Source organism: Aphelocoma coerulescens, chromosome 2 (genome assembly GCF_041296385.1).
Source record: "Aphelocoma coerulescens isolate FSJ_1873_10779 chromosome 2, UR_Acoe_1.0, whole genome shotgun sequence".
Taxonomy (NCBI): Eukaryota; Metazoa; Chordata; class Aves; order Passeriformes; family Corvidae; genus Aphelocoma; species Aphelocoma coerulescens.
Window position 1 is genome coordinate 78,180,012 of NC_091015.1, and position 27,781 is coordinate 78,207,792.

General features: G+C 43.0%; 1 protein-coding gene and 1 long non-coding RNA gene across 7 annotated transcripts; one reads left to right on the top strand and one right to left on the bottom strand.

Annotated features, from left to right (window-relative positions):
• On the bottom strand, window positions 1-24,297 carry RIOK1 (RIO kinase 1). 6 transcript variants are annotated; one of them, XM_069008157.1, is made up of 18 exons: window positions 24,160-24,297; window positions 23,075-23,279; window positions 21,265-21,355; window positions 20,235-20,304; window positions 19,520-19,562; window positions 18,749-18,841; window positions 17,927-18,039; window positions 17,719-17,799; window positions 17,127-17,213; window positions 16,431-16,568; window positions 15,420-15,523; window positions 13,664-13,770; window positions 12,981-13,046; window positions 11,286-11,405; window positions 10,949-11,002; window positions 9,737-9,880; window positions 1,359-1,517; window positions 1-221 (listed from the first exon to the last, which is right to left on the bottom strand). In XM_069008157.1, exons 1-18 carry the CDS (start codon window positions 24,228-24,230, stop codon window positions 144-146), a joined length of 1,824 nt encoding a protein of 607 aa, XP_068864258.1. In that variant the 5' UTR covers window positions 24,231-24,297; the 3' UTR covers window positions 1-143. The 6 variants fall into 6 exon arrangements, with proteins under 6 accessions (XP_068864258.1, XP_068864252.1, XP_068864253.1 ...); XM_069008151.1 differs by lacking the exons at window positions 1-221; window positions 1,359-1,517 and adding an exon at window positions 7,928-8,196 and having other exon boundaries at window positions 24,160-24,294; XM_069008152.1 differs by lacking the exons at window positions 1-221; window positions 1,359-1,517; window positions 23,075-23,279; window positions 24,160-24,297 and adding exons at window positions 7,932-8,196; window positions 22,292-22,349.
• Window positions 24,134-27,766, top strand: LOC138106850 (uncharacterized). The gene is made up of 3 exons (XR_011149152.1): window positions 24,134-24,221; window positions 25,649-25,788; window positions 26,217-27,766. It is a non-coding gene; the product is annotated as an uncharacterized lncRNA (long non-coding RNA).
• Window positions 27,767-27,781: the final 15 nt, after the last annotated feature.

Here is a 27,781-nt window from a genome sequence, read left to right on the forward strand (position 1 = left end):
CATACAAACTGTAATCCTTTAATTCTGCACAGCCCAACCCACAGGCAGCCACAGGACACTTAATGTAATTGGTGGGCTTCCTATAAAAGGGCCTAGCTGGTCACAGAAAGCCAACATCTCATTTCTATTTATTGAAGTTGAAATCACTTTGCAGTAGCACCTGTGGGCATTGCTACTGGTTTCCCTGTATGAAAAAAATGATGAGAGTGTTCCTGGTTCACCTGTGGGAGAGAAAATAAAATAAGTTTGACAAGGATTTTCCAGGGTCTTGGGAAAGTTTTATATTGAAATACTTGGAAAGCCAACGCTGAAGGCAAGTTCAGATTGGTTTTTGACTCCTTTACGCAATAACAAATTTTGTCCGTCTTTTCTTCACTCTCAAATAAATAAATAGTTCCATTACAGGCTGGAGCCTGTTCAACTTTGAGGGAAGACCAGGAATGGCTTTTCTCTCCACCATGTGTATAATGTTGAATGACATCTTAATACAATCACTTTGGATGGCTGAAAAGGGATCTTCACAAATAGAGTATTTTCTAACGTTTCATGGCTATAAGCAGTAATCCTTAGAAGCTCAGGGAAAGGAAAAAAAGCATGCAAGGGATTCTTCTGAACTCTTACTTTAAATGCTTTAAAAACAACTTTAAAATGCTTTTAAAACAACTTTTTCTTCTACTCCACCAACACTAATGTGCCAGAACACCAAAAATGTGACCTGATCAATAAACCCCTTCTTCAGCTGAAAACTCTTCAGCCCCATTTTAAGCCAGGCTCAAAGTTCCATTTCTTTCAGTTGCACCAGGAGTCGAGCCTTCAGCAGGACTGAGCCCTTGGTCTGGTCCCTACCCATCCCCAGTAATGACTTGCACCCTGTGCTGCACCAATGCACCTGATGTCACGGAGGCAAGTCACTGCAAATCTGCCACCTCAGCCACATACCCCCACAGGGAGTGGCTTTTCAAACAAGTCAAAACTGCCCTGAGAAGAGCCTCCAACTCTCCCTGCTGTTCCTTTGTTCTTCCCAGTCTGTTGCTGGTGTGTAGTCTACAGTGAAGGTGAGGAGATAAGGCAAGCTTGGATCAATAAGGCAGGGGGACAGGAAAGTACTCAGAGCATGGTGCACAGATTGGTCACAACATCCAGAACAAGCAGTGGTGCAAAAGAGGCTGAAGAACCACAAAGTGACAACCCCTGCTCCTCTTCAATTGCTCTTTCCCCTCTACTTTTGTCTCTCCAGACCACTGCTCCTTCACTTGAGCCCCCACCAGAAGAACGAGCGTTTCCCATATTCACCACTGTTAGAGCGCAGCAAGCTGTATGAACAGTGTGTTTCACACAGTACAGTACCACTTCCTTACATCTCCTCGAGGGCTCAGATACCTGTCAGACCTCAGGTCTCCAGTGCACAGTCCACATAAGGGCCTGTTCATAGCCCAGAGAGACACAGTGTTCTGCAACACGTGCCCACCTAACACTCCACAAGTTTGTGCCTGACCAAGGACCACAGAATGAGGAACCTGACAAGGAGAGAGAACAGACAATTCCGTAAGTTCCTTTTCTAACCAGAAGCAAAAGCATTAAAAGTCACATGTCAAGCACACAAATTAGACTTTTCCTTTTAAACAGCAGCAACCAGCAAACCTTCTGCTCTCCATTTCTAGTCAGTGTCAGCCTTCATCTCATCCTGCCAACTCGCAGGCTCTCTCTGGGCTCTGTGCTTCCCAAATGCAAACCCTGGCATGCAGACCAAAGCTGGTCCTCTTACCACCTCAGAGCAAACCTTACCCCAAACAACTCTATGCACCAAACCTCACCTGAGCACTCAATCCTTACTAGATCTGGTGAGAAGCCTGCTTACCCAGCCCTCCCTGTCCAAACCTTGACTCCAACCTGCTTTGACTATTTATAGGTCCACAGCAACCTTACCAATGTGACAACTTTAACTTAGATACCATACAAACACCCGTCTGCACAGTGAAGAATCCAGAAAGATATTACACCTTTTCAGACTTGCTGTCCACATCCCTAACCAAAGCACTGGTGGCAAATGTGCAATATCTCCCTGCTCAGAATTCAGCATCAAACATCCACTCAGACTTCAACAAGCTGCCCATCCTGAGTCTCATCCATCTTTCAGGTAACCCATAGCCAGGGCTAATGACAGAGAGGAAGGAACAGGTAATTTCATTTCTGGATCCTGGAAGTACCACGAAACAAGGTTGATTCTGGATAGTTCCAGCTTGGCAAGCTGCTGGCTCCATGTGATCATGGGTGTAGATTATGGAGTGAAGGGGCTGCAGAACCAGCTTTGTTTCTTGCTTGTTTAGGTGCCAGCTGGTGCTGATCATATATCCCAGAATGATGTCTGGGGAATACAGGACTTTCCTGTTTCAGGGTAAGGCTAGGTGCGGAACTGGGGTTAACGCTCAGGGCTGGAGGTGCTAAAAAGCCAGATCTGTCCCCAGACCGTGATGGGTGGGGGACTGCAGTCAGCTACAGAGAATCAGCCCTGCCTGAGTCTGGGAGCAGGGTGACAGCACAGAGCACAGGGCTCATGTTTGGCTTCAAGGGTTGAGGCTTGGATTGGGCAAAGGGATGAAAAGAATGTCCAAGAGCAGGGATGCCAAGTAAATGCTCTGAATCTCTAGAAGGTACCTGTGAATCAGGCTTTCTGTTCTCATGTCCCCATCACTGGCCTTCATGGCAGCCCTTAACCTAGTCCTAATGCCAGGAGAAGGGTCACTGTCCATCCTTCATCCTGTTCTGCAGCAGTCTGCTGCAACCACAGCCTTCCTGTCTTTGGGAAGGAAAAAAAAAAGAGGAAAAAAAAGGAAATAAGAAGCACATAAAACCCCCAAGCAATACCTGCCAACTGCAAGTCCCAGCCTTGTGGCCTTTGCTGCAGACATGGATCTCTGGGCTAGATTAGAGAGATAGCCTTAAACCCTTGAACCTACTGCTGCAGGCTAGGTCTAGCATTCACTGTTGCTTAGGAGAGGTTACAGTTCCAGGCAGGCTGCAGAGGTTGGAGGCAGGTTGTTGCATGTCAGGAAGAAGGGCCAGGTTTGTTCTTATGTCAATCCTTCAAAAAGAAACAGCACTGGTGGGGAGGGGGGGGAGGGGAAAAGAAAAAAATAGGAGCAGCTATCAACAACTCAAACTGTGTTTAGGGCTAGTGATTGTGGCAAAATGGTTGCTACCTATTGCATTATACGTAAGACAGGTGTTTGTGCCTGTGAATTTGGACAGCTGAAGAATGACATTCTTAATATTTTTTAGATTCTCACCATAAGCCCTCATCATATGTACAGGGGGAAAGAAGTCTCCTTGGTGTTGTCATGTGCCATCTAGAGCCTCTTCCTAAACCCAACCTTAACACCATTGTTGCAGGCCTGGCCTGGCCCAGAACAAATTATGCCCCTATGTCCTCAAGGTATTAAACTTTGTCCAAGAACTACAAATTCAGGGGAAAAAAAACCAAATTAAATCTAGGTGCATGTGCAAATCCATCAAAATTTATAGAAAGTTATGTAGATAATTGAAACATAATTAGCACTTTTCATATATTAAGGGAGCCTTGGCACTTTGCAACACAGTCTGAGCATGAACTTACTTCTCCCTCTAGAGGACATGAAGATTGGCACAGGGAACATAAGGTTATGTCAGGACCAGAAAAGTAACGAGATGCTAAGGCAAAGGGTCAGCATTTTTGCTTTCAAAGTCCACTAGCAGTTTAGAAGGATGAAAATTACAACTGTAAAAACAATGAGTCATTAAGTTATGTGTTTATTTTTACAGCGATGCCCTAGAAAGTTCAAAATAAATTCTGAGTTAACTTTCTGCATTCAAACACTCTGTGAAGCTGTTTACCAGGGAAGGTAAAAGTTCATTGAGAGTGACAAAGCAGTTTCTTTAGGTCCTCCTTCACCCACTAAGTGTCCGAAAAATCCTTTCCTTTCTTTAATGGGAAGAGGTGAAGACAGGCAGGTTCCCATAACCAGACAAGGGACCCCTAGCACACTTTCCCACCCCAGTGGTCCCCCATCATCCTGCAAGTGCACCCCAGGGAACAAGCCCAGGCTGAAGAGCACTCAGAGACAAAGCACCTGCCCTGTTCTGTGCCTCTGCATCATGTTTACAATATAAACTGCCTGTACAGTTTTGCAGGGGAAAACAGTGGGTAAAGATTCAGCTGGACAACCCAGGTAAGCAGCTTGGAATTCTGGAACCCAACTCTCATAGCTCTTCATCATCAGCTCCTCCACTACCCGTGACCAAACCTGCAGGACACATTGGTCCTCAGAAAACGTCGGCCTTGCTTCTTTTGTGTCTCGAAGGAGCACAGGTGTGACCCTTGCCTGAGCACACAGGCCAAAAGCAAGCACCCTGCCACAGCTGGCTGTGCATTGTTGCATTGTTTAATCAAAATATTTCAGCATGGAAATCAAATCCCTCTGAGCAGACGTATCCTTACAAAGCTGGTTTTACTGGCTTCGTCACAGGGAAACCGAATCCGCAAAACTCCGCCTTCCAATGCTTCTGCTGTGACCTATAATAAAATACATAGTGTGGGAAAAGCAACAAATTAATGCCAGCCTGGCACAGACCAGACCCAAGAGGAAGCCTAGTGCCCAGTGCTCAGACTGCAAACCAGCCATATGGCACTGCAAAGGGTGGGGGAGGCTGAACCCCCCCAAAAATTCCACCACCTCACCAATGAACTTTTTTGGAACTTAACATACGTTGCCTAGCAGTATCTCCCTCCCAGTCCTCTCCCACTGAATCCCAGTGAATGACTGCAAAGACGGGACTACTTGGAAAGGCCCTGGAAGATAAGATTAATTGCTTTTGTACATTTTTATCTTTGATAGCAGACGTGTAAATATTCCCACTCCACATTCTTAAGCTTCTTAAAATGTCACTAAATCTTCTGGCTGCAAATTCCCAGAAATGCATTTTTCCAAGCATTTGACCTGTGCCTGAGAATTTGATGTCTTTCATATGCTCAGCCTGTTCTAAATATATATATATGTATATGTATATATATATAATGATGATGATAATAACAATAATAAAAATTAACACCATCTCAGATTAGACAGCTGATTTCAAGCCCATTCTTAGCTGCACTGGTGCAAACACTACAGGCAGCATTCTGCCACAACCCACCCACAGTCTGCCCTCTGCATAAAGCACCTTCTCGTGCCTTTTTTAAGCCAATCCTCCTCCACTAGTTTAAGACAAAAGCAGCTGAAAGTTCTGCTTTTGTAGCTGTAAAAATTCCTCCTGATTGCCTGACAGAACTGTACTCCAATCCATTTTCAGAAAAGACAGAAAACAAAACAGTTGCAATTTGAAAAGCACACCAGACAATTATCAGAAGCCCTGTTTGCAAAAACATTCCCAAAGCCTCAGTGACAAAGCAAGCAAGTTTATGTCATGGCCTCAGTAAAGACATTCTCATTCAAAATGGGCAGGAAAATAGTGATCTGGATGTTCCACTTTGACACTGGAACACCCAGTGAGCAGAGGAGCAGAGGAGGAACACTTTTGCAGTCAACAGAAGGGAATTCTCAGTCTTAGGGGTAGGTATCACACCTGCACAGCTCAGTCTCACTGCTGCTGTGACATCTCAGGGTCATCTCCTGGCTCCACAGCCCACCAGTACCCCACAGACCACCTCTCCAGGGTCTGTTTGCTTGTGCTGTGACATCAGGTGAGCTCCACGATGGAGATTCTTGCAATAGTCCACAAGAGAGCCAAGAGCCCTACCAGCAAGTACAGTCTTGGGGAGTGGAAGAAGAGGGGGTAGGCAAAGAAAAGTATGAAAGTTAAAGGGGAAGCATTACCTTTGAGCTGGTTTTGTCCCATTGTTTTTATCCATAGAATTGGTATTCCTGCCCTGGTAATACTACTCTGTCTGCACAGGTGCCAGCAGCAGGGCACAGCATAAACATGCTGCCATGGCAAACAGAGTGGGCCTTGTAGGATCCTCAGCTCTGGGGAAGAAATGAGCATAACTGAGTATCTGTGCTACTTTGAAGCTTTTTCTTTAGCACAGGATCCAAAGTCATGCCATCCCATCCTCATCCTCCCCAGACCCAATCAGACTGGTGCCTTTTGGTAGTTACGTGTAGCATTCTCCAATAGGTGTTCTTTTGCTTCAGGGATCACCAGGAAGATGCTTCATCTCATGGCTCTGGCCCAAAAAGCTCCCTATTCTGTGGACTGACCGTGTCAGGCCTGCAGTGGCCAGGACACACGAACTGCACTCACAGCCCACCTTGACAAGCACACACCCCACTGGAACAGCCATCTCCAGGCCATCTGCTCCTGCACATGGGCTTTTCTGGCTGTGCTTCACCTTAGGTCCCCTACACACACCCCGACTATGTACATCTGTCCTAGAGCAAACACTGGAGGCAGGTAGCTCCTGCTTTGAACATCCTGCACAGTCCTGCTGCACATCACTGCAAGCAAGGTTCCAATCCGGAATGACAGATTCAGGACCACCTTCCTGCTACAGGACAGCCAGAGCTAGGCAAACTTGATCAGGCTGTGGTGCACGGCCTGGAGGGAAGATAAGGTTATGTGGGCTGGGACATTTCCTCTTCCCTCAAGCACAGATGATGGCAGCCTCCTTTCTCTGAAGTGTCTCCTCAGGTAAGGAGATAAACACCACCCCGTGGGACACACTCTGTCTCTGGGGCCTCCAAGCTCTTTGCCAAGAACTAGCACCTATCCCTGTCTTCAGAGCAGCCAGACCCATAGAGAAGGTGGTTCTCCTGTGTCTGACAACCCCAAACTCCCACTGATCAGCCATGGACCAGTTTCCTGGTGGAGTCATCCACTGCTGAGCTACACAAATAAAGCACACGCAGCTTCGCAGTCACTCATGCTTACCCCACTTCACCAAAAGCACCACGGTCCGCCCAGTGCACAACTGGTTCCTGGGGAAAGGCAACAACTTGGACACAATTCCCCACTCCACCCACAACCCCTAGGCCCCACACAAAGCTCCTGGTGCACGTACCTTCGTGACTCATGGCTGCTGCAGCAGATGCGCACACCACAGCCCTGTCAGCCAGCACGGAGAATCCCCGATCCAATGGGACTTCAAGGACACAGTGCACAAAGCTGTTACTGTGTCAGTCACCTTCAGCACTGCACTGATGAACACATCCAGCCAGGCTCAGGGCAGCCATCACCTGCCTGAATATGTCTGTACACAAGCTCCCAGGACGGCAAGGAAAAGCAGGAAATGAAGTGTCCATGCTTCTGGCAGCATCTAAGCCCTTGGTGCTACGAGAAAGAGCCATCAGCAGTACTCCCTCACCCCTGGATATAGGTCTTGCACGTCCTCCTCCCTTCACGACCAAGTTAGAGGCTGGCCCCTCTCTTGCGCCCCATGTAATGCCAATTTCCACAATGCATCTATTTCATCTCAGTGTCCCAACAAACATCCCCATTTGCTGAGAAAATACCAGTCTTCTTGCTCCAGTAATACTGTCTACACTTACATGCATACTGTAGGTGAAAGTGCTATCAATCCCTGTGTGGATAGAGAAAGGGAGCAGAGAGAGATCTGGAAGCACTGATTGGCTCCTCTCCTACGAGATCTCTAGCCAAAGGCACCAAAGAGGTTGTGAAGGTCAAACTGGGGACTGCAGCCACGTGTGCAATTGGCCATCAATGGTGATGCAAGCACAAGGAGGCAGCAAAGGCACGATGCCTGCAGGGTTATCCAACAGCTTGCAGAAGACAGCTAGCTCAATTTGCTTCCCTACTGTGAAGCAGGCATGGAGAGTAAGAACACAGGAACAAATCAATGTGAGTTTAGCAAAAAGTCAAACCTGCACAGGTAAGGAGGTTTAGCAGCACAAGTGTTAAACTTATTCTTTCCCATCAAGAAACCCATGTCACACACTCTGATCAAACAATTACACCATGTTATTAACAAAACCACCCTCACAATTTATATTATATGTATATAAATAAAGCATTTTTAATTTTTTAATAAAGAAAAAAAGATGGTAACTGGCTAATCCACAACACATCATCCCTTTCTCTGAGCCAAAGCTGATTTTATTTGCCTTTCTTCATTTTTGCAGTCTTTTCTTTCCTCTTCTTCACATGTTTTGGGATTTTGGTTTTTCTCTTTTCTCTTTGGGCTTCTTTAACCATCTTTTTCCTTTCCTATAAAGAATCAAACACCATTCATTTAAAGCCAGAAGGGCATGAAGAATTTTGAGCAAGTCAGTCAATTGTTACATTAACAAGTTAATTAACACAAGACATAAAAATAAGGTTATCAAGATAAAGAAATAAAAAAAATCAATAGGAACGGTGAGGGGAAAGGAAAAAAGGAAATACAGGTTGGGGGTAGAGCCCAGACCTGCACACTGGTAATGACAAGGCAAACTTCAAACTAGTTAAAACCTGAGTTTTAATGCAACCTTTGAAGAAAGTGAACAAGAAGCACTCTTAAATCATGCTACTTACACCTAAGATTACAATAGGTCGTCTGGTCTAGGTTTTCTGCTACCCACAGGACTATTACAGCATGTGCTTTTATGTGTCATGCAAAAATATTGACCCAGGAAGTGCTGGTAACTCAGAGCAAGCTGATCATCGCCAGGACTGGCAGGAAAGAATGCCATGCTACTGCAACACACTGTAAATTTGTGCAGACACAGAAGGGATGAGACTCAGCTAGAAAACAAGTCAGCAAAATGGAAGGGGCAGGTAGAAGTAATTGCTGCTAATCAGTTGTTGAACCTACAGCTAAACACACAGGTTACAAAAAAACCCTCATCCTAAACAAAAAGAAGTCCAAATGAAAACCTATCAGTTAGGATGAGAAGTGGCCAAGACTTTCCTGCTTCATATCTGAAAGGCAGCAGGCTCTAGACTGGCAGTGTGTAGTAGAGCGCTGCATTTTTATTTGACAGATATGAAATATATTATCTTACCTTTTCTAGGAAGAGAAAACTAAAATGCAATGCCCCAAATCTTGAACCCCTTAAGCCCAGCAAGTTTCACCCTCCTTTTTTTTTTTTTTTTGCACAGCACCTTTTTAGGCTGCCAAAAGGCTCTCACCCATGAGCAATACTCAGCAGGAAAGCCTCAGCAAAACTGAGCATACTGTTCTGCAATTTAGAAAATGAAACCTAAACAAACAAACAAGCAAAAAAGGCAAACAAACGAACAAAAAAAAACCCCAGACCCTAACCACAATCCTTTTGCTGGACTGCATCTCTTGCCCACAGCAAAGCTAGCCAGTCTGTACTAATGGTACTACAAAAGCCACTGTGGTACCAACACTGCCACCAAGTCTCCAGTTCTACAGACCAAGTGGTCTCAGCTGTCTGGGCATAAGGAGGTTGGTCAGAGACTACAACCACAGACCTGAACACCAGAGCCTGGAAGAGTAGCCAGAGGGACTGAAAAGCTGCCCAGGCTTCCCTGAATTCTACTTTGTGTAGCCCTGTAATTCCCTGTAGAGATCTCCCTTCTAGCCTTGCCTAGGCTACAGAGAGCTGTGTTCCACACTGCTCTACATAAAACCACCATTAATAAAGCATCCCCAATGAAATTCACTGTCTCTACTCTTGTTCTCCAGAACAGAAGTCCACAGCTTGTTTCAGACAAGAAGAAGCAAGAGCCACTAAGTTTGGATTTTTTTGTGTCACAGAAGCCAAGGTGGGAAAAAATAAATGATTCCTGACCATCTGACCTTTTTGTCTATGCTGATTTCAGCAGGTTTATCTTTGGGATGTACAGATTCTTTACAGCCCGAATCAGAGTCCTCTGAGCTGCCACCATCATCATCATCAGAGTCTGTTTCTGAATTATCTGCCTTTTCAAGAAGTGCAGGAATCTGCAAGACATCAAAATTACATCAAATCAAAACCAAGAAACCTAATGACAATATACACACACATATATATGCACTATGTGTATATATATACTCATAAAAAACCAAAACAGAATCTGCTGCAAAGAAACCCTCGAGCAATCTGATGCTATCTCCCTTACTACAGCCCTCACTGAGTCTCAAGATAAAGAATGAAAAGTAGGTTAAGCCAAACTAAGAACAAGGATTCCAGAATGTACAACACAGATTCTTTTAGGTCAGGGCTCAAAGCACAGCTGTTATTTGCACTCCCAAACTAATTTCCCTAAGTTAAACAGCAATTTTCTAGCATATGTGGAAGCCTATTTTTAATTATCCTTGGATCATTCCCAAATCTACCTTGGGGGCACTGTATGTATTCTATATTTCAAACACAAATACCTGCACTGGAACACTCACTTATTCTTAAACAAGCCTGGAGACTATGCTACAGTCTGATCCCATCCATATTTATATTTCCATTTTGAATCAAGAGTCTACACCACTGCTAGAGAACATTCACAAAGTAAGGAGGGGGAATCCACACAGGGCTTCTGCCTTGAATGACACGGCTCCAACTGATCTGTATCCAACTTCTCATCCAATGTACTTTACAGAAGTGTCACTGTCAAGTACTTCAAATAAAATAAGACATAATATCTTATGCCTTATACTGGAGGACTGTTCTTTATGCAATATTACAACAAAGATACCCTGAACATACCAAAACTTGCAGTCGTGCAACAATTTAAATCAATTACATTTTACATAACCAGAAAACACTTTCCCTCATCTCCAACTTAACTTTAGAGACCATGGCCACAGCAAGGACTGTAATTTCATTCTCAAGTAACCCAGCATCAGCCACAGTGCAGGAAAGCAATTTCTGTGTTGTGCAGACACACTGCCATGCCAGACCCATCCTGGACACAAATGGTCACTCTACAGACAAGAGGCTTCTTTCATGGTGCCAGGACCTGGCATTCTCTGAACTATCTGTATGCACTTTCAGGAAAATGGCTAAAATGAAGGGTTTCAAAAGGACCCTCTCACCTTCTGAACACCAGACAAATCCTTCTTCAGTCCTGTCACAGTCTGGTAGAGAATCTGCTCCAAGGGAGAGAGGAAGAAATTACATTGTCAAATTATGTATTAATTCTTTGTACCCAGAGAAAATTACTATCTAAAAATAAATTCAAAGAAATAAAGACCAGGATAGAATCCACAATGTTAGTATTAGCACTAACCAGACAATTTTAAAGTATAATATAGATTTAGTACTCCACACCTTGGTAGCAAAGCTTCTGTTTTGTTTTGTTGCTAACAGTTTCCAGTAAGAATAATTCATATTCCCTCTTTTTTTTTGCAGGGCCTCAGCATGCCTACTCACATTATCTTGCTGAACATTCAATGCCATATCCTCTTCTTTCAATTTCATCATTATGTCCACATCCCTCTCATAGTTTTTTACTTCAGTCAGAGTTCGAGGTATGTAGGCCTTCTTAAATACCTAGCACAGTGAAAGGAAACACGACTTACTAATTTACATATAGTGTCATGACGGTTTTCTCTCCTAATTATGCATCCTTAGGAGAATAATCACAATCAGAGAAACAACAAATGAACATGGCAGTCATCCACTACCATTTGAACTGCAGATTTATTTTTTGTTTGTTCTTTATTTTTCTGGAGGAGCAGACTTAATGTGCAACCTACACATTATTGATGGATCTCAACTAATACGGCTCCTTCCTTTGTGAAGCCAGCCCTCTTACAAAATTCTCCAACCATCTCTCAGCCTACTTGACTCCTAAGGTTTTGTAATCCTAAGAATTTTTCTAATGTTTTTATTGTAATGTTCACAGTGCCTTCAGCAGGCAACTCCATTGAAATGCACTGCTAGAACTTAATCTCGTTATGTAACAATACCTGCTTCAACCTACAGACCAACTCAAAAAAGGTTCTTGCAGCAATAGAGTAAAAAACTAACTGCAGTATTAACAACATACTTAAAATTTGTCACATTTGAAATGGTCTTTCAGCAAGCTTACAACCCTACCAGATCATTTCATGGTATCAGTTCAATCCCAGAACATCATCTTCGTGATCATCACTGCTCATCTAAGAGCTGTGCACAAAGCACGGGTCCCCACTTCCACAGAGCTGCCCTTACGGCTCTACTCTTTTGCAAGGGAAGTGACACAAATTATCCATGGTCACATGGAAAGTCTAAGAGAAATGAACTGAACTTAGATGCTATGAAACCACCTCTCTGACAGGTCAGTACCTCATATAAGCAACTTGCTTGCAGAAGATGGGCTTGCTACCAAACACTAGCATCTGACTCTATAGTGCAGTAGTTTTATGCTGAAGGTACACTGGGAAACAAAAACCATCTTTCCTTGGTCAAGTCTGAAGCAGTTAGTAAAACCTGCTGAGCTCCAAGACAAAAAAATCTTGGATAAATCAAGCAGTGTTGACCCCAAAGAAAGGAGGTTTTTGTTGGTTGTTGGGTTTGGGTTTTTTTAAACTCTTCTGGAACAGATAGTTAAGACTAAGATAGAAATGGTTGTATCTTTACATTAAGCATTTCCAGAATACTAACAGCTTTCTGTAATGGACTTGAGATGGCTTCACTTAATGTAAAAGCAGGGGAAGAACTGAATTACACTGGGACTGGAGCTAGGTAGGCAATTTGGCCAACGCATATACCCCAATAGTCTGCTTCTGTATCACTGGTCCAAAACCACTCTGGTCCAAAACCACTGGCATAATCAGATCTCTCTACTCAGTTTTTTTGTTAACTAAACCTGAACTGGAAGATACATCAAGGGATCTAGCTACGAGCAAACCAAATCTGGTTTAGGAAATGGAGTATTTGCCTTCTAACAGCTTATCACTGTCAACTTTTACACATGGTGCCCCTTAATACTTCACATCTCAACTAGGTCAACACATCTCAGTATCACAAACAATGTTTTGTTTATCATCAGCTGTACATTTTTCAAAAGAAAACAGAACATTTTTCAGTGTTTACAAGACATAAGGTTAATACTAATTTCATAGCAGAAACAGAAATCCTCACTTCCTCATCCACTTTATCTTGACTGGATCTTTCCTCCTCTGTTCTTTTCGATGCTATTTCCATTGCCTAAAGAAATACAAAACAATACAAAAAAGTTATCACTCTTTAGAATCGCACCACTAAGTCTTTAGAATCACATCCAACTATTCCCATCTGCGTTTCTCCCCGTGCTCCACTGTCACTCACACGCACTCCAGCTTTCCCTATGGGAATGCCGCCAGCGACACCTATTGGTAACCAGCACTGCTGTGAAGCACACTAGAGCTGCAGATCAGGGCTGTAACAGAAGGAGAACACACTTGCTGCTCCCCCCACACCAAACTGTGGCAGGCCCAACACGGCTACAGCACATATACCACCACTCTCCAATAAGCATGGTTTTACTTCCTCAGAGCTTCTCCTTGCCAGAAAGAAAGAGCTAACTTAAACCATCCTGGTTCTTATAGCACCTCAAACAGACATTTAAGTCTTCATTAGACTTTCTGAGAAAACATGCAATGGAAGTAGTGTCACCCTACAATGGTATAAATGGAAAAGACCTATGTGCATTTTTGAAGCACTAGCACAACAATGTCATGTGCTGGCTTCCTTACAGTAGGAGGTAGAGTAAATGAGGTGAAGGAGCTTGAACTAGATGAGATTTTATTGTCCTCCTACTAACCAACAAGGCCATGAGGTCTTACCTTCAACAGGTAGTCATCAATGTTCTCACTTGTGATAGAAGGATCAGTAATAAATTCAAACAGCTCCCTCACAGTCATCACTGCAACATTGTGCTTCTGGAAAAAGTCTGCCAGGAAACAAGGGCAGAGAAAAAACCCGTAAGTAATTCCATCTAACATATGCAGCTCTGATGTTAAAGTGACAATTCCAGCAAGCCAACAACTCTGATGACTTGGGAAAGTCCCGGCAGCACGTTCTACATCATTCTTAGTTACCAGATGCTTGGCTATCTGAAATGAAACTGTTCATCTTCCAGATGCAACAAATACTGGAAAGAGAAAAACTGCATAAATATAAAAGCCAAATCAATTTCAGCAGGATCCAGACTTAATGGAGTAGGGAATAAGAAGTAAAGAATTTAAGAGAGGTGTAGTAGTTGCAATTACTAAGATGAAAAAAAATGTATTTCAAATAAGCAATGGAGACCTCAAACTTTTGCTAGAGAGAAACAAGTGTCCACTGAAATACAGTACAGCCTAATTATGATCCTCCCAAAAGGGAAGACACATTCATGTCCTGGAACATTCCTCACTACTACACTCAGAACTGGTTTCTCAAATCAATTATGACCAAACTTGTAGGCTGCATTTCTGTTCTGAAAAAGAGCAGCAAGTGACACTGAGGACTGTTTAACAAGTAGTTCCTATTAAAATTCCCAGAAGATCTCTCACTGTGAGAAATTAATCACAGAAAGATCAGAAAAGGACTTAGTTTGGAGGCAGCTCTCTGTGCCCATGGAACCACAAGTCTCTGCGAAGATCACACCTAGGGCAGAACCAGGTGTTTCTTAGAGTCTCTGTGGAAGGTTTAGACAGAGAAGGTTGCAGTGACAGAAGACAAGCAAAACAACACCAAAACCAATGCAACTCACTGAGACTCTAGAATATCTAGGGAGAGTAAGTCAAAAGACACGAATAAAGAGCAAGGGTGCAACTAGCTGAGCCAGAAGTGAGTTACTAGAAATTCATGAACTGACAAGGAATAAGGAAAAACCAGCATACTGGGTACCAAGACACATAGCATCCAAATGCTCACAGTTCTTTGCACAGACTCTCAAGAGTCTCTGTAAAATAAGAAAAAAGTCAATGTGAAAAGAAAGGGGGGACAAAAGCAGCCTACAATGAGAGGTATTTTTTGTCCTCAGGGACACACCCTACCAGGAGGTGTGTACCTGTTACACAACACATACACCCACGCATGAAGACCAAATTCTCAAGAGAAAAACACCATTAAACTTATCAAACTACTATGACAAGTGATAATATATCTAATTAATTACTCTATGCCTTGATCCTCTCAGCTGCCCTGGACAAGTAAGTGCAGGGAACTTCATAACACAGAACAACTTCTTGCCAGCTGAGGAATTCCAGATGTGGATTCAGCTCACAGAAGGAAATACATCAGTATGTCTGCACAGTACTTTAAGTAAGGGAAGTTAAGATTGGGGTGAGCACTGCTGCACACTGGGACTGATCTTAGATCTATCCTAAGTCTGAGATCCAGCCACGTGCTTCATTTCAGACAGGTAATTTCTGGCAAAATAGGCTGCACTACTCTGAACTCAGCACAGTACACTACTCCCTGAGGAAGTCATGAGAACATAGAAGTAGTGTAACTTCTACAGTCAGTTATACCTGAAAGAACATAAGGTGAACCGAGTTCATCCTGCTAAACAAACCAGCTGTCAGAAGAAGGGTTGAAGCACAGCTCCCTCACCGTTAACGTTGGCACAATCCTTCCGCAGGAACTCCAGTGCATGAGGGTGGTCGTGCTCCACAGACTGAGATACATCAATGATGTACACATCCCCACCATGGTACCTGCAAGGAAATCCCACACAGAGCTACACCAACCCCATCACATTACTGAGGGACAGGGAACAAAGCATGCTTCAAACTTCAGAACCAGCAAAAAAAAATCTTAACTTTCTTCTCCAGCACACACCTTGCATGTTAGTGCCAGGGTGGCTTTTTCACTCAATCCCTACCCTCCCCTACACAAGTTGTATAACTGAACTTTTTAAAAAAATAGTCTGCTCATGAATAAAGAAAAAAGCAGAGAGGCACATGAAAAAGAAAAGTCAAGAAAAAAGTTATAAAAATGATACCTTACTAATTTTTGCCTGAGTTGATGGTTTTTTTCTGTTTGTGAGGGGGTTTTGTGATGTGGTTTTGTTGTGTGTTTGGGTTTTTTTGGTTGGTTGGTTGGTTGGTGTCGGGGTCCCTCCCCCCTGCCATGTGGCCCTGGGAGAGGGGCCCTGAGGGGAGACACGGGGTTTCCCTGCCCCTGGTCAGCCTCGTTCCCCATTGGTTGTTTTGTGTTCCCCTGCACGGGCAAGGACCCTCGGGTCCCGTGATTGAGCAGTTCCTGGGCAGATCCCGGCCATGCGGCTGGAGAAACATCTCTGAAACATCTAGCAAGAATTGGTCCATAGATATTTCTTTTCCACGGGCCTCCTTGTCTGATACACGTGTTGCAGTATTACCACTGTAACAGGCTGGGTTTTTTTGTATTTGTGGCTGTTTCTTGTTTGTTCGCCTGTTGGGCTTTTTTCAGAGAGAAAGCTCAGATCTGGATTAAAAGCTACATAATTAATTAGGTAAGTTACAAAACCCAGAAATGACAAGGACCCCACCCTCCCTGAAAGGTACATCAGTACTCTCACACAGAGGTTGCCAGTGCATACATTTTAGATGTCACAACTCAGAGCAAGGATTGAAAACATACAGCATATTAAATTCACTGAGATCTGCGTGAACAAGTCTGGCATCTTGGTACATTCTTCTCATGTACTGGATGATCTGTAGGTAGAGCTCCCGGACTTTGGAGTCAGATAACTGAGCATTCTTCAGCAGAGGAGCAGGCCTTGAAATTACATTAAAAGTAACAAAAAGTAAATACTTTTTCCTTCTCCATACCAGCTGCAAATGCTTTAATTGCTGTGCCAGATCCTTTAACTCCCCGAGTATGTCAGGCAAGTCAGCATGAGCAACCAATGCAAGGAGCCAGCAGGAAGGGCAGCACAACTTTGCTACATGCTTGCCAAAGATTCTGGAGCTCTATTCCCAAACGGAACTAATTTGGACCATGCTACATTAATATTGCTAACTACAAACCAATGACCTATCTTCATGTATGATTAGCAAGCCTTTCCAGCATTAATCTCTGGTTAAGCCACTTTATGAATTAATTTTGCACACAGTTGAAGCTTCAAAATCACACAGATTGCCTGCAGTAGTAGCTGACAAATGTCTGGGACCATTCCACAGGTCACAGGCAGATGTTAACTTTACAGGCCTAAAGTAACTGTAGGTAAATTAAGAGGGTTGGTTTGTTTGGTTTTAATAAATCTTTGGGAAAAAGCTATTACTAAATTAAAAAACCCCAAACAAACAAAAAAATTTATTTTCTAAGGATACTTACCTATCACCTTTACCAATAAAGCCCATGACAAGCACATGACTCCTTAGCATAATTGGCTCTGGGCAAGGTATCTGGGCCGTATTCAACCTGCAACACAGGAACAAAGCCACAAAAAAAATAAAACCAAACTCTGTTTGCTTTGCACTAGTGCATAGAGGAGCTCTGTAGCTTTGAACATAATACACAGTGAAAACTCAGGAAATGCACACAGAAAGCCACAACCATTCTGACCCTTTTCTAAGCATTCCTGTGTCAAAGAACCTTTACACAGTTCAGGTTAATCCTAGATTAACCTATATCACACAGCGTGCTGCTGCTCAGCAGCAGCTATTTCTAGCTTATCCGCACTGTTCAGTCATGTCAGACAGAGTTCAGACACTGAAGAGCTTAGAGCATTAGCAGCAAAACAAAAGAAGATCTTTATTCTTCCTTCCTCTTTTGTCCCTCTCCCATCATGAAGCTCAAGACACTTTTCTGAGCACTCCAGAGACCCTAAAGGGTAGTGATAGCCACAGTCTAGCAATGAGTACCTCCTACAAATGTGAAACTTTCGGTAACCTCTGCATGATGAAATAAAAACTGGAAAAATCACCTTATTAAATTCCTCATTTCTTTTTCGGCCCATGTCTTCACCATTTTTCTTGGGTTGCCTTTGCAGTATCCATGACGAAATCTTTAAGTAAAGAAACAAAAGATAACAGGGACTCCTAGCCTATCAATGCAGCATGAGCACCAGTGATTTTAACACCTTTCAAAACAATCCCTCTTCCCCAGTAAAATCAGGCAGAAGTCAAACTCACCTGAATTCACCACTCACATACTTATCCCGATCTTTAAACATCAGAATAGAAGTTTTGTAAATCTTTATTGCTCTGTTCTCTCCATTTGCAGTACTGGCATGATATACATTGGCCTATCAGATTAAAAAGTGAAGAAATAACATTAAGGACAAGCTCTTTAAAGTGACATAATCTTCTCTCTTCTTCTCATTCTGACACCTGGAAAAGATCTGATCTCACCCCAGCCCGTGCATGGCACCCAGCTGAAGGAGACTGCACACAAGGCAATCCTTTTTCCATGAAAGACAGCTTACAGGAAGTACATAATATGGGGCAGGGGTGCAACAATGCCCACAGAATAAAATCAACATTGCACAGGAAAATTCTGCCTAATCCACACTTGGGAGACTGAAACAAGCCCTTGTGTGAAGGGTTAACTTGAGCCTGTGCACTATTCAGGCCCTGAATGTCTCACGTTTCTGCCTCTGCACAAGGGGGAAGTCTGTCTTTAATCAGAATTCCCTGGGTTTGTATGTTTTTTCAGGCACTATTTAATACAGTGGCCATACATAACTTTGCCAAAACTTTTGGGTGAAAGATGCAATTAATAACATCCACTAATTTAAGATAATATTAAAGCATTCTTAGAGATCTTTCATACTTGGGAAACTTGGTTTCCCTTAACGTAAATAAATTTTTTCTTAAGATAACTTCCTACCAATCAAGCAACACAAAAACGTAGAACTAAACCCTAGTATTTCACTACATCTTCTGAGCACCATAAACTTCCACCCAGCCTGCTGAAAAAAAAAATCCCACTACATTATTTGCAATAAAACTTACTTCTTTCCCCGTGCTGATGCAGCCATTGATTTCTGATATGATACCTCTAGAGAGCATCTTGAACAGAATGATTCGGGTCCTTGGATCCAACACCTCAAATTGAACACAGAAAACTCAGCAGAGTACAAAATGTAGTAATAGTGCCCAGTCTTAGTATCATATTAAAGAGCCCTTGGCATCAGACTATTCTCAAGGATCAAATAATAATCTGAACAGCAACCACTCAGAATTTTGCCATGAATCTAGAATGATACTTCACTCTTTCTTCCAAAATTATTAATTTTTTTCTTTCTTTTAAACTAAGCATATGTTGTTGAGCTAACCCTAAAAGAGACAAAGAAAACGTTTTCCACTCATAGTTGCATTTAATGTTTTAAAATAAGATTTTTCTTGGGATATAGATACCATAACTGAAATAGATCAGCCATGTGGGCTTGGACCAGTAATAGTTCAGTCTTGTTAAAAAAGGAAAAAAAAGAAAATGGAAAACCCAGCATTTTTTCTTGTTCTTTGGAATTTAATAAAAGCTTAAGATGGAATTCTGCATTGCACACATGAACAAATCACAATGTTAAAGACAAAAATGAGCTCTAAAATGTTTATGGAACCAAAGCTAACCTTCATATATGAAAGAAAGAAAGAAACAACAGGTCTCTTCAGGATAACATGGGAATCAGAATCCCAAAACTCTATTCCTGCTCTATCACTGATTCCAAAATTCTACACTATTTGCTCTGGTCAAAAGAAAACTTTGATGAACAAAGGACTTACCTGTTCTACTGTTGCTCTGTCTGACTTGTCTTTGACTCGGTACCTAGCAGAAGTGAAAATAAAATGTTACAATCCCACATATGAGCTCGGTACTTTGACAGCATTTGACAAACTGTGACATTCTGTCAGATTACAGCCTCAAGAAGTAAGGCTTTCATTTCATACAGAAGCAAAGGTTTCTCCTGCAGGCACAGGGATGGAAAGGGAAAAAACCAACAAACCACCACCATAAACATCAGAGCCCGTCACTTTTGTAGATTATCTTCTTGACTCTTCTGAATTATGCTCATTCAGGAGGAAACTGTATCTGTCTTTACAACTTAGGGCTATAAGCTGCAGGCCAAAAAAAAAAATTCTTAACAAGAAATACTTTTCCCTCACCAAATCATCAGGAGGAACCTTTAAAAGGCCTCCAATACCTTTTCAGCTCAGCTGCTTAAGGATTTCTGTTTAGAAAAAAAGAGTATCAAAGGGTCTTTTCTAGGGGAATGACACCATCACTTCCGTCTTACTATATTACACCAACACAATCAGATGTGCTACCAGTGACAGAAGAATCAACTTTGGATGGTCTTTTGAAGACCAAAGGACAAACTGCATGTAGACTACTTCTAAACTTCATTTTTCTTAACAAACTTATTCAAATAAGGAAATAAGAACAATGCTTCTGCGTTCAAAGTATTTCAGTGAAAATAGAACCAAAAGTAATACTTACATGTCTGCTTCCTTCTGTCTAGACTTTTCTGTGACTCTGTTTATAACGGAGTCATCAAAATTTAGCTTATCTGAAAAACACATAAGAAGAAATGAAAAAAAACCCAAAACCCAAAGAAGTTTCCTACACACCAGGGTTAACCTAGCACTTCACTCTGTTTACATTTCAAGGTAGGACTGTCAGGTAACAACACAGATGAGTGAGACAGTTCCAAGGACTTGGAAATGTGATGCCAGTAATGCCTTTTGGATAACATCTCTCCATTAAATTTGTCTGTTCTAACAGTCAAATGCCACTTTTCTTAACACAATAAGCAACAGCCTGCCAGATTCTCTCCAACAATGCATTTAAATGGTGTTTGATTAAAGGCTAAATGTATAAAAGCTGCTGTATTTGGCTACAAATACCAACAACCTTCATTCTAGCACCACTTTGCTATAAAGAAAAACACAACCTCTGATTGCTACCTTGACAAAAGGTGCCGATCACAGCTACTCCTAGTCCTGACAGGCTTTGCTGAGCAGCCATTTCCATCTCAGGGTAAAAATCAAACCACACCAGCTGGGACAGAAGCCTCTTCACTTTGCAGAGGAACTCTGCCCCTGGGAGAGAACTGCTGCATAATGTACCCCCAAATACTATGGGAGACTGCAATCATCTAGAAAATGGTAGCAGCTGTGGGAATGACCAGCCTCACAACAGAGAGTTGGTACCCTCCATCCAACCAAACATCTTGTTTCTACAGAGACTCTAGGGAACAAAGACTTCATGTTGTCTGGAGAAGTCAAGGGGAAAGAAAAAACCCCAACAAACCAGCCATGTGGTTCTGAAGGTGGAGAGAGAGGGGCATGACAGCCAGTTCATGGAGACTAAAGGCAACTTCAAGTACACAAAAGCCATTTTTAATCTCTCTGGCAATGGTTAACTCACCCATTCCAGTGAGTTCTGGCTTAACATAAATGGAATTAGTCTGAGAATGCCACAGAATGGTAACTGTTTCAATAACAGATGACAATGCAATTATACTCACCTAAATTAATTTTGTGTTCAAATTTTCTTAAAACCTTGCCTGCAGGGGTTGACAGTTTTGCTGAAGAGCAATTAGGGGCCTGTCTATTTGCCTGAAACAAAGGATTTACTAACATAAGTCACCTTCTGTACACAGCCCTTTGAAATTCAGACCATATCATTGGAAAAGTCACCTCGAGTGCCTATGCCAAAAGCTACGAGAAGAAAACCACATGGGGTAAGGAAACAAGTATGGATTAACACCAGATTTTACTTAAATCAAGAAAAGAAAATACAGGTAACACATCAGTTAAAATTCTAAAAGTGCTCCAAAACAAGGTTTTTTTAGTCTAGAAAGCTACAAGTCTCTCATACAGCACTTTTTCTGTCTGTAAAAGGAAGAGAACAGAAGACAGAAACAAAAGAGAAAAAAATGCAGAGTTAATAAAAAGAGAAAACTTTCCAAGATTATATCTTTTCCTACATGTAGTCCTCTCCAAACGCAACTAACACCTGAACATGACTTCACCATCATTGAACAGCATAAACCTCTAAATAAAGGCAAGAATACACCACCCAGGATAAGCACTGCCAGACATGCTATGCTATGATCAGCACCACTCTGATTTATCTCAACTGTTCTGCTAAGTTGGTATCAATAAGAAAAGTGAGGTTTTGAATCTCTAGTGTCCAAGCTGATGTGGGAACTAGCATCCTTCTTACCTTCACATGTGCTTTTCATTCTGCACAATGACAGAGTTTCTGTGCCAACACCATACACTCTAAATTAACTCACTTCTAGCACCTCCCTCCATTTCCTATACTTGTTTTTTTCTTTGCCTGCTTCACTATTAAGTCAAAAATAGAACCAGTTTTACTCTGAATATGACTAGCAGATAGTCTTAAAATTAAATAGAAAGGCTGGGGAAGATGGTCAGAAACACAGAGGACAAATACCAAAAAGAAAGGAACACCTGAAGAGATCAGGTTGGGCAAAGAAAGAAAAGCTGAGAAAGGTAAGTGTCCTGGGTTGCAGTGTATTCTATTACCATCCTCATGAGCAGTGGAAATCAGGTGGGGCAGTGTTTCCTTGCCTCCTCCCCCCAGACTATCTTTCTGTTAATGGCCCATCATTGTCCTGCCACATGACTCAGAGATAACTCCCTCCAGACTATCTTCTGTTAATGAGCCTAATCAACACTTGGCCTCATGACTCATTACCCCATTGTGAGATGCTCCACCCAGAGGGAGGAACCAAGCATCCCATCGTGGATATAATCTGACATTTTGAACACCAGAGACAACCTTTCCACTGGATTTCCAGAGGACAGGAGCTACACAGCCACCAGTGGACCCTCTGAGGAAGAGCAGACCCTTTTCTACAGGATCACCCCTTCAGAGGACTGCAGCCACCATTCTACCAGATTGCTACCACCACCCAGACTGTCAGGGTGTATCTTGACTCTGTCAGTTTGAACCAGTGTCTTCTTTTAGTTTTTTCCCTTTAATTTCCCCATTAAATTGTTATTCTGACTTGGTGCCTCCCACTGGTTTGTTTTCAAACTAGTACAGTAAGGAACAGAAGGAAACTGCAGTGACAAAGAGAATCCAGCAACAGGGTTTGAGACAATAAAATCAAATGGACCTCTGGCTACAACATACATACACATATGGCATGTCAGAGGAACAGACTCAAAGGGAGAGGATTCTCTCAAGGAAAAAAGTCTGCTTGCATTTATCCTCAACATGACACTAACAATGAACAAAGCCTTCAGGTCAGCCCCATTAGCTCTTGGGCACCCTCAAGGCTCACAGAATAGCCTTCAACACACCTGTGGATTGCATCCACCAGCAGCACTGTGGCGCTTCGTGAGTCTTCCCACTTCATCATCCCAGTCCCAGTCTTCATCTTCTTCTTCCTCATCGTTGTCATCGTCACCATCTCCTTCCTCAGCGTTAACTTCTTCACATGTGCATAACTGGCACCTCTCAGGGACCCCACCCTCTTTACATGTTTCTGTGTCTTCTGCAGATTCACTTAAAAGAAACACAGATGTCTCTATAACTAAAAATGATTGTTACAGTCACTAAAAATACATTTAGCCTCACAAATGACTTCACATTTTCACTCATGTTTTAATTCACTGCATCCAGTTCTAAGGCCCTCTATTCAGTGAGGACACTGAGGTGCTGGAGCAGGTCCAGAGAAGGGCAATGAAGCTGGTGAAGGGCTTGGAGCACGAGTCCTATGAGGAGCAGCTGAGGGAGCTGGGGTTGTTCAGCCTGGAGAAAAGGAGGCTCAGGGGGGACCTTACCACTCTCTACAACTGCCTGAAAAGAGGCTGTAGTCACGTGGGGGTCAGTCTCCTCTCCCAGCCAGCAAGTGACAGGACAGGAGGACATGTCCTAAAGTTGCAAAGTTGCACCAGGGGAGGTTTAGGCTGGAATTTGGAAGAATTTCTTCACAGAAAAGGTCATTAGACATTGGAATGGGCTGCCCAGGGAGGTAGTGGAGTCATAGTCCCTGGAGGTTTTTAAGGAAAGACTGAACGTGGTATTTAGTGCCATGGTCTGGTTGGCACCGTGGTGTTGGGTCACAGCTCGGACTCGATGATCTCAGAGGCCCTTTCCAACCTAGCTGGTGCTATAATTCTGTCATGTCAGTAGCGAGTCGCGGTTTTCTGCCAGGACAAGTATGTCCCAAAGCAGCACACCTAATGGAAAAGGGAAGCCGAAAAACACACGCAGCCTTTCCTCTCACCTTCTCCTGTAACCGGGCAGCACCACCCGCTCTCCCCTCCCCGCTGCCGGGCGAGCCCCAGCGCTGCTCCCCGCCCCGCTCCGCGTGTTCGCCCGGCCGCGCCCGAGGCCCGGCCCCGCCAGCGCCCTCACTCCGGGCCCCTCGGCGCACCCTCACCTGTCCGAGCAGTCCGCATCGTCGAACTGCCCGGGCACGACCTGGCTCATCACCAGCGCTCGGTAATCCATGGCGGCGGCGGGCAGGGGGCAGGAATCAGTAGCAGGAATCAGGAGCCGGGATGCTCGCGGGACGCAGGCGCCGGCCCGGCCCGGCCGCTACGGCGCCGCCAGAGGGACCAAAAGCAGCGCGGGCGAGCGCGGCTGGGACGGACTCGGCCCAGCTCCGGTCCCAGCTCTCATCCCCGCCCGCTTCCCCGGCTCCTGCGCGGGGACAGCCTGACGCCGGCACACGGGAAAGCCGCGGAGGGACTTTATTCCAAGAACTTCTAGCGGGGGATGGCTATACAGTGAAAGAGAGTAGGGTTAGATTAGATATTAAGAAGAAGTTCTTTATTGTGAGGGTGCTGAGGCACTGGAACAGGTCTTCCAGAGAAGTTGTGGATGCCCCATCCCTGGAAGTGTTCAAGGTCAGGTTGGATGGGGCTTTGAGCAACCTGGTCTAGTGGAAGGTGTCCGTGCCCATGGCAGAGGGGATGGGACTAAATGATCTTTAATGTCCCTTGCAACCCAAAGCATTCTGTCATTCTATGAATTCCCAGCAGCTGCCGATACATCAATACTCCACCGTGGTATACCTGTATAGTATTAAATAATATAGCCTTAAAAATACTGCCTCTTCAAGCTCTCTTCTCTTGACTGGGAATGACCATTCCTGCCACAGATTCATGGTTGTTTTCCCTAAAACACTCGTGATGATCTGTGTCCTCTGTAGTAGAGACTGAGAAGAGTTTTATTTAGTACACTCTGAAATATTAAATTCCAACCTTTATTAAAATAAAGCTCTAATTGAAGCCAAAGGAATTCCAAAATTTCAAGCCTGGCTAGAGCCATCTTAGCTCCTAACACCCCTTACACTGAAAAACATTATAATATGTTTATATAGCATGATAATGTAGGAGTAGGAAAATAAAAGCGAGTGCTGGGCTTTTGCTATCTGGTACATAATGGTAAAATTTTAAAATTAAGTCTCTTTTTTTTTGTAGATGTTTTCCCCTTATCCAAGTGGTATGTGTAAAAGCTATCAAAAACCTGGGATTGTGCAGAAAACATGGATGCTTGTACTGAGATACCTTTAAAAAAGATTTAATACAATAGGTATAATTTTCATCTGCAGCACTTCCATAAAGTCAGCTCATTGAGAGTCTCTGTGCTTATTTTCCCCAATACACAGCCACCAACAGAAATCAGATTAAGATCACCTGTTTACTGATCGTTTTCCTAGAAGCAGGTGTTGGTGGACTCTTAATCCATGTGGGTTAATCCATGTGGGTAGAGAAAGTGCCATTCTACAGGTTTATTTCACTCTCTAATAACTTATTCAGTGCTCTTAAGTAAACATACCCATTTATTGTAATAACAGGGGACTGTTTGAAACATAATACTGCTAGACAATTTCCACATTCATATTGATTCCTTCTATGCTTCAGGCTTCCACATGACTTTTTCTACAACCTTGGAGTGCAGCACGCCTTTTTTGTCCCAGGCTTTAAGAGCTCCTTTGGAAGCAAGCACAAACTGTTCTACAAACAATTCATCTGTAACAGAGTTAAGAGAAACAGTCCACTAGGTAATGGTGATACTTTCAGAAGGAGAATGGGAAAAAAGGTGTCAGAGATTTAGCACTTATCAGCCCTAATCCATGGGAGGACAGACATCTATCAGATTATGTATCTAGCTTGGACCACTGTAGCTCCATGTTCCCTGCCACACGAGACTGTCCTCAGAAAACTACTACCTCCCTTACTCTACCCATGGCTGCATTATTATATTTCCTGAAGATTAAGAGTCAAAATATTTGCTCACACTCGGAGATGCACTAATTCTGTACTTAACACGACATATTATGTAGGACAGGTGTACATTCTGCTTCACACTGAAGCTGGGAGACTGGGTACAGAGACCATAGTCAGAATCCCTGGAAGAACTGCAGTATTGCTCCTTCCTGGAGGAATTGACTTGAGAAGACCACTAACAGCTTCCTTTTTATATTTGCAGGATGAAATGTAGAACCCAATGGTGAGAAAAGACAGTGCCTGCCAGCTCTGTGAAGCAACCTGTGTTTCTGAGCCCATCTTGGAAAATCTGAGCTGCAGTATGTTCCTGTTGGTGAGGCTAAACATGAGAGTGATTTCAAGTGCCATGTACTAGGATGAGCATGTTGTAATGACATTTATCTATCAAACTTCCCTCCCCTGCCAAAGTGCCAGGCAGTACTTTGTAGTTCACAGTGCTGTCTAACAGATCTTTAGCTGGTGCAAAATCAACAGACTTTGTTGGATTTTGAGGTCAGCTCTTACTGGCATGGCATGAGTGAAGCACATGAACAATAGGGATTGTACAGAGCATGGGGAGACATAAGAGGGGGGAACAAAGCATATGGTCAAGGGAGTTAGATGATTGACAGAAAAACCCATCTGAAAATGGAAAGCAGCATCTATATCCTGAGCAGTTGTTACAGCAACACAGCAAGCGACCAGGATCCTCTCTATCTCATGCACTGTGATTGATATTCCAATATTCTAGGCTATATTTCCACTTTATACAAGACATTGGTTTAAATGGAATAGGCACACATATTTATGAAAGAGAAATTAGCTAATAGGATACTTCAGTACTGCTGTGAACATTCAGGTAGTTCCATCATACTTTTGATAGAGGACTAGTGATGAAAAAGGATACGCACTGAGGAGGTCAAGTGAGGCTGGAACTCATTAAGTTCCAAACAAAATACCTATTTTCCTCAGCTGTATTATCTCCATGAATATTCTTTGAAACCACTCTAAAAAAACTTAATTCTTCCTCTGATTGCATATGAATTTCAGGATACCTCTCAGAAAATGAGAGTCCCTAAGCCATAGAAATGCTTGCTGTAGAACCAACATACCTTTCTGCATAGTCGATTGGAAGGAGTCTTTGGGCGTGGATAGATTTTTCCCAGAGTAGAAATCCCTAGGCAAGGAAGAACAACCACATCAAAGGAGAAGGTTGGGCTGGCAAAAAGAAAACGACACTAAAAAAGAATTGCAGGAGCCTGGGAGATGTTTCATTGCCAGAATAATTATCAGTTAAACCCGTTGTAGGTCCTCATGAAGAGCCACTTGCAGAAATGTGGAGTCACTGCTGGATTGTATTATTAAAGAATCCTCCATAACAGACATGTCTTATTTTCTCCCTCAACACTCTCTCTCTCTATTCAAGACACACTCAGGTTTGGATACTGAGCAGCAGTTTCCTGGAGAAAATAATTTGAACTTGGCTAGCGAAAATCCCTTTGCAGAAGGAGCCATGGTCTTTGAATGGAGGATTGAATGATGAAAGTACCTTTCTCTCATAAAATTAGTAGCAGTGCTTTTTTGTACTTATATTGCAAAATTTTCTATGTGAGTGCTGGGCCTCACAGATGTGTAACATAAAAGAGAAGAGCTAAGAATACCAAATGCAGGTGCTGGAGTTGTGCCTTGAATTAACTGAGTAATGAATGTAGGGAGTAATGCATTTGCATTGCAGTTTCCATTCTGATTACAAATTATTTAGAATTTTAATTGATATTTAAATTAAAT

Bases quoted from the DNA above. Each gene is read 5' to 3' on its own strand.
- RIOK1 (XM_069008157.1), bottom strand. From the start codon at position 24,230: ATGGATTACCGAGCGCTGGTGATGAGCCAGGTCGTGCCCGGGCAGTTC. The intron at 9,881-10,948 runs GTGAGAGGGTCC...GATGTCTTGCAG, and splicing joins ATTTGTCTGGTGTTCAGAAG to ATTCCTGCACTTCTTGAAAA. The intron at 1,518-9,736 runs GTCAGATGGTCA...TCTCCTTGTCAG, and splicing joins AAATCAGCATAGACAAAAAG to GTTCCTCATTCTGTGGTCCT.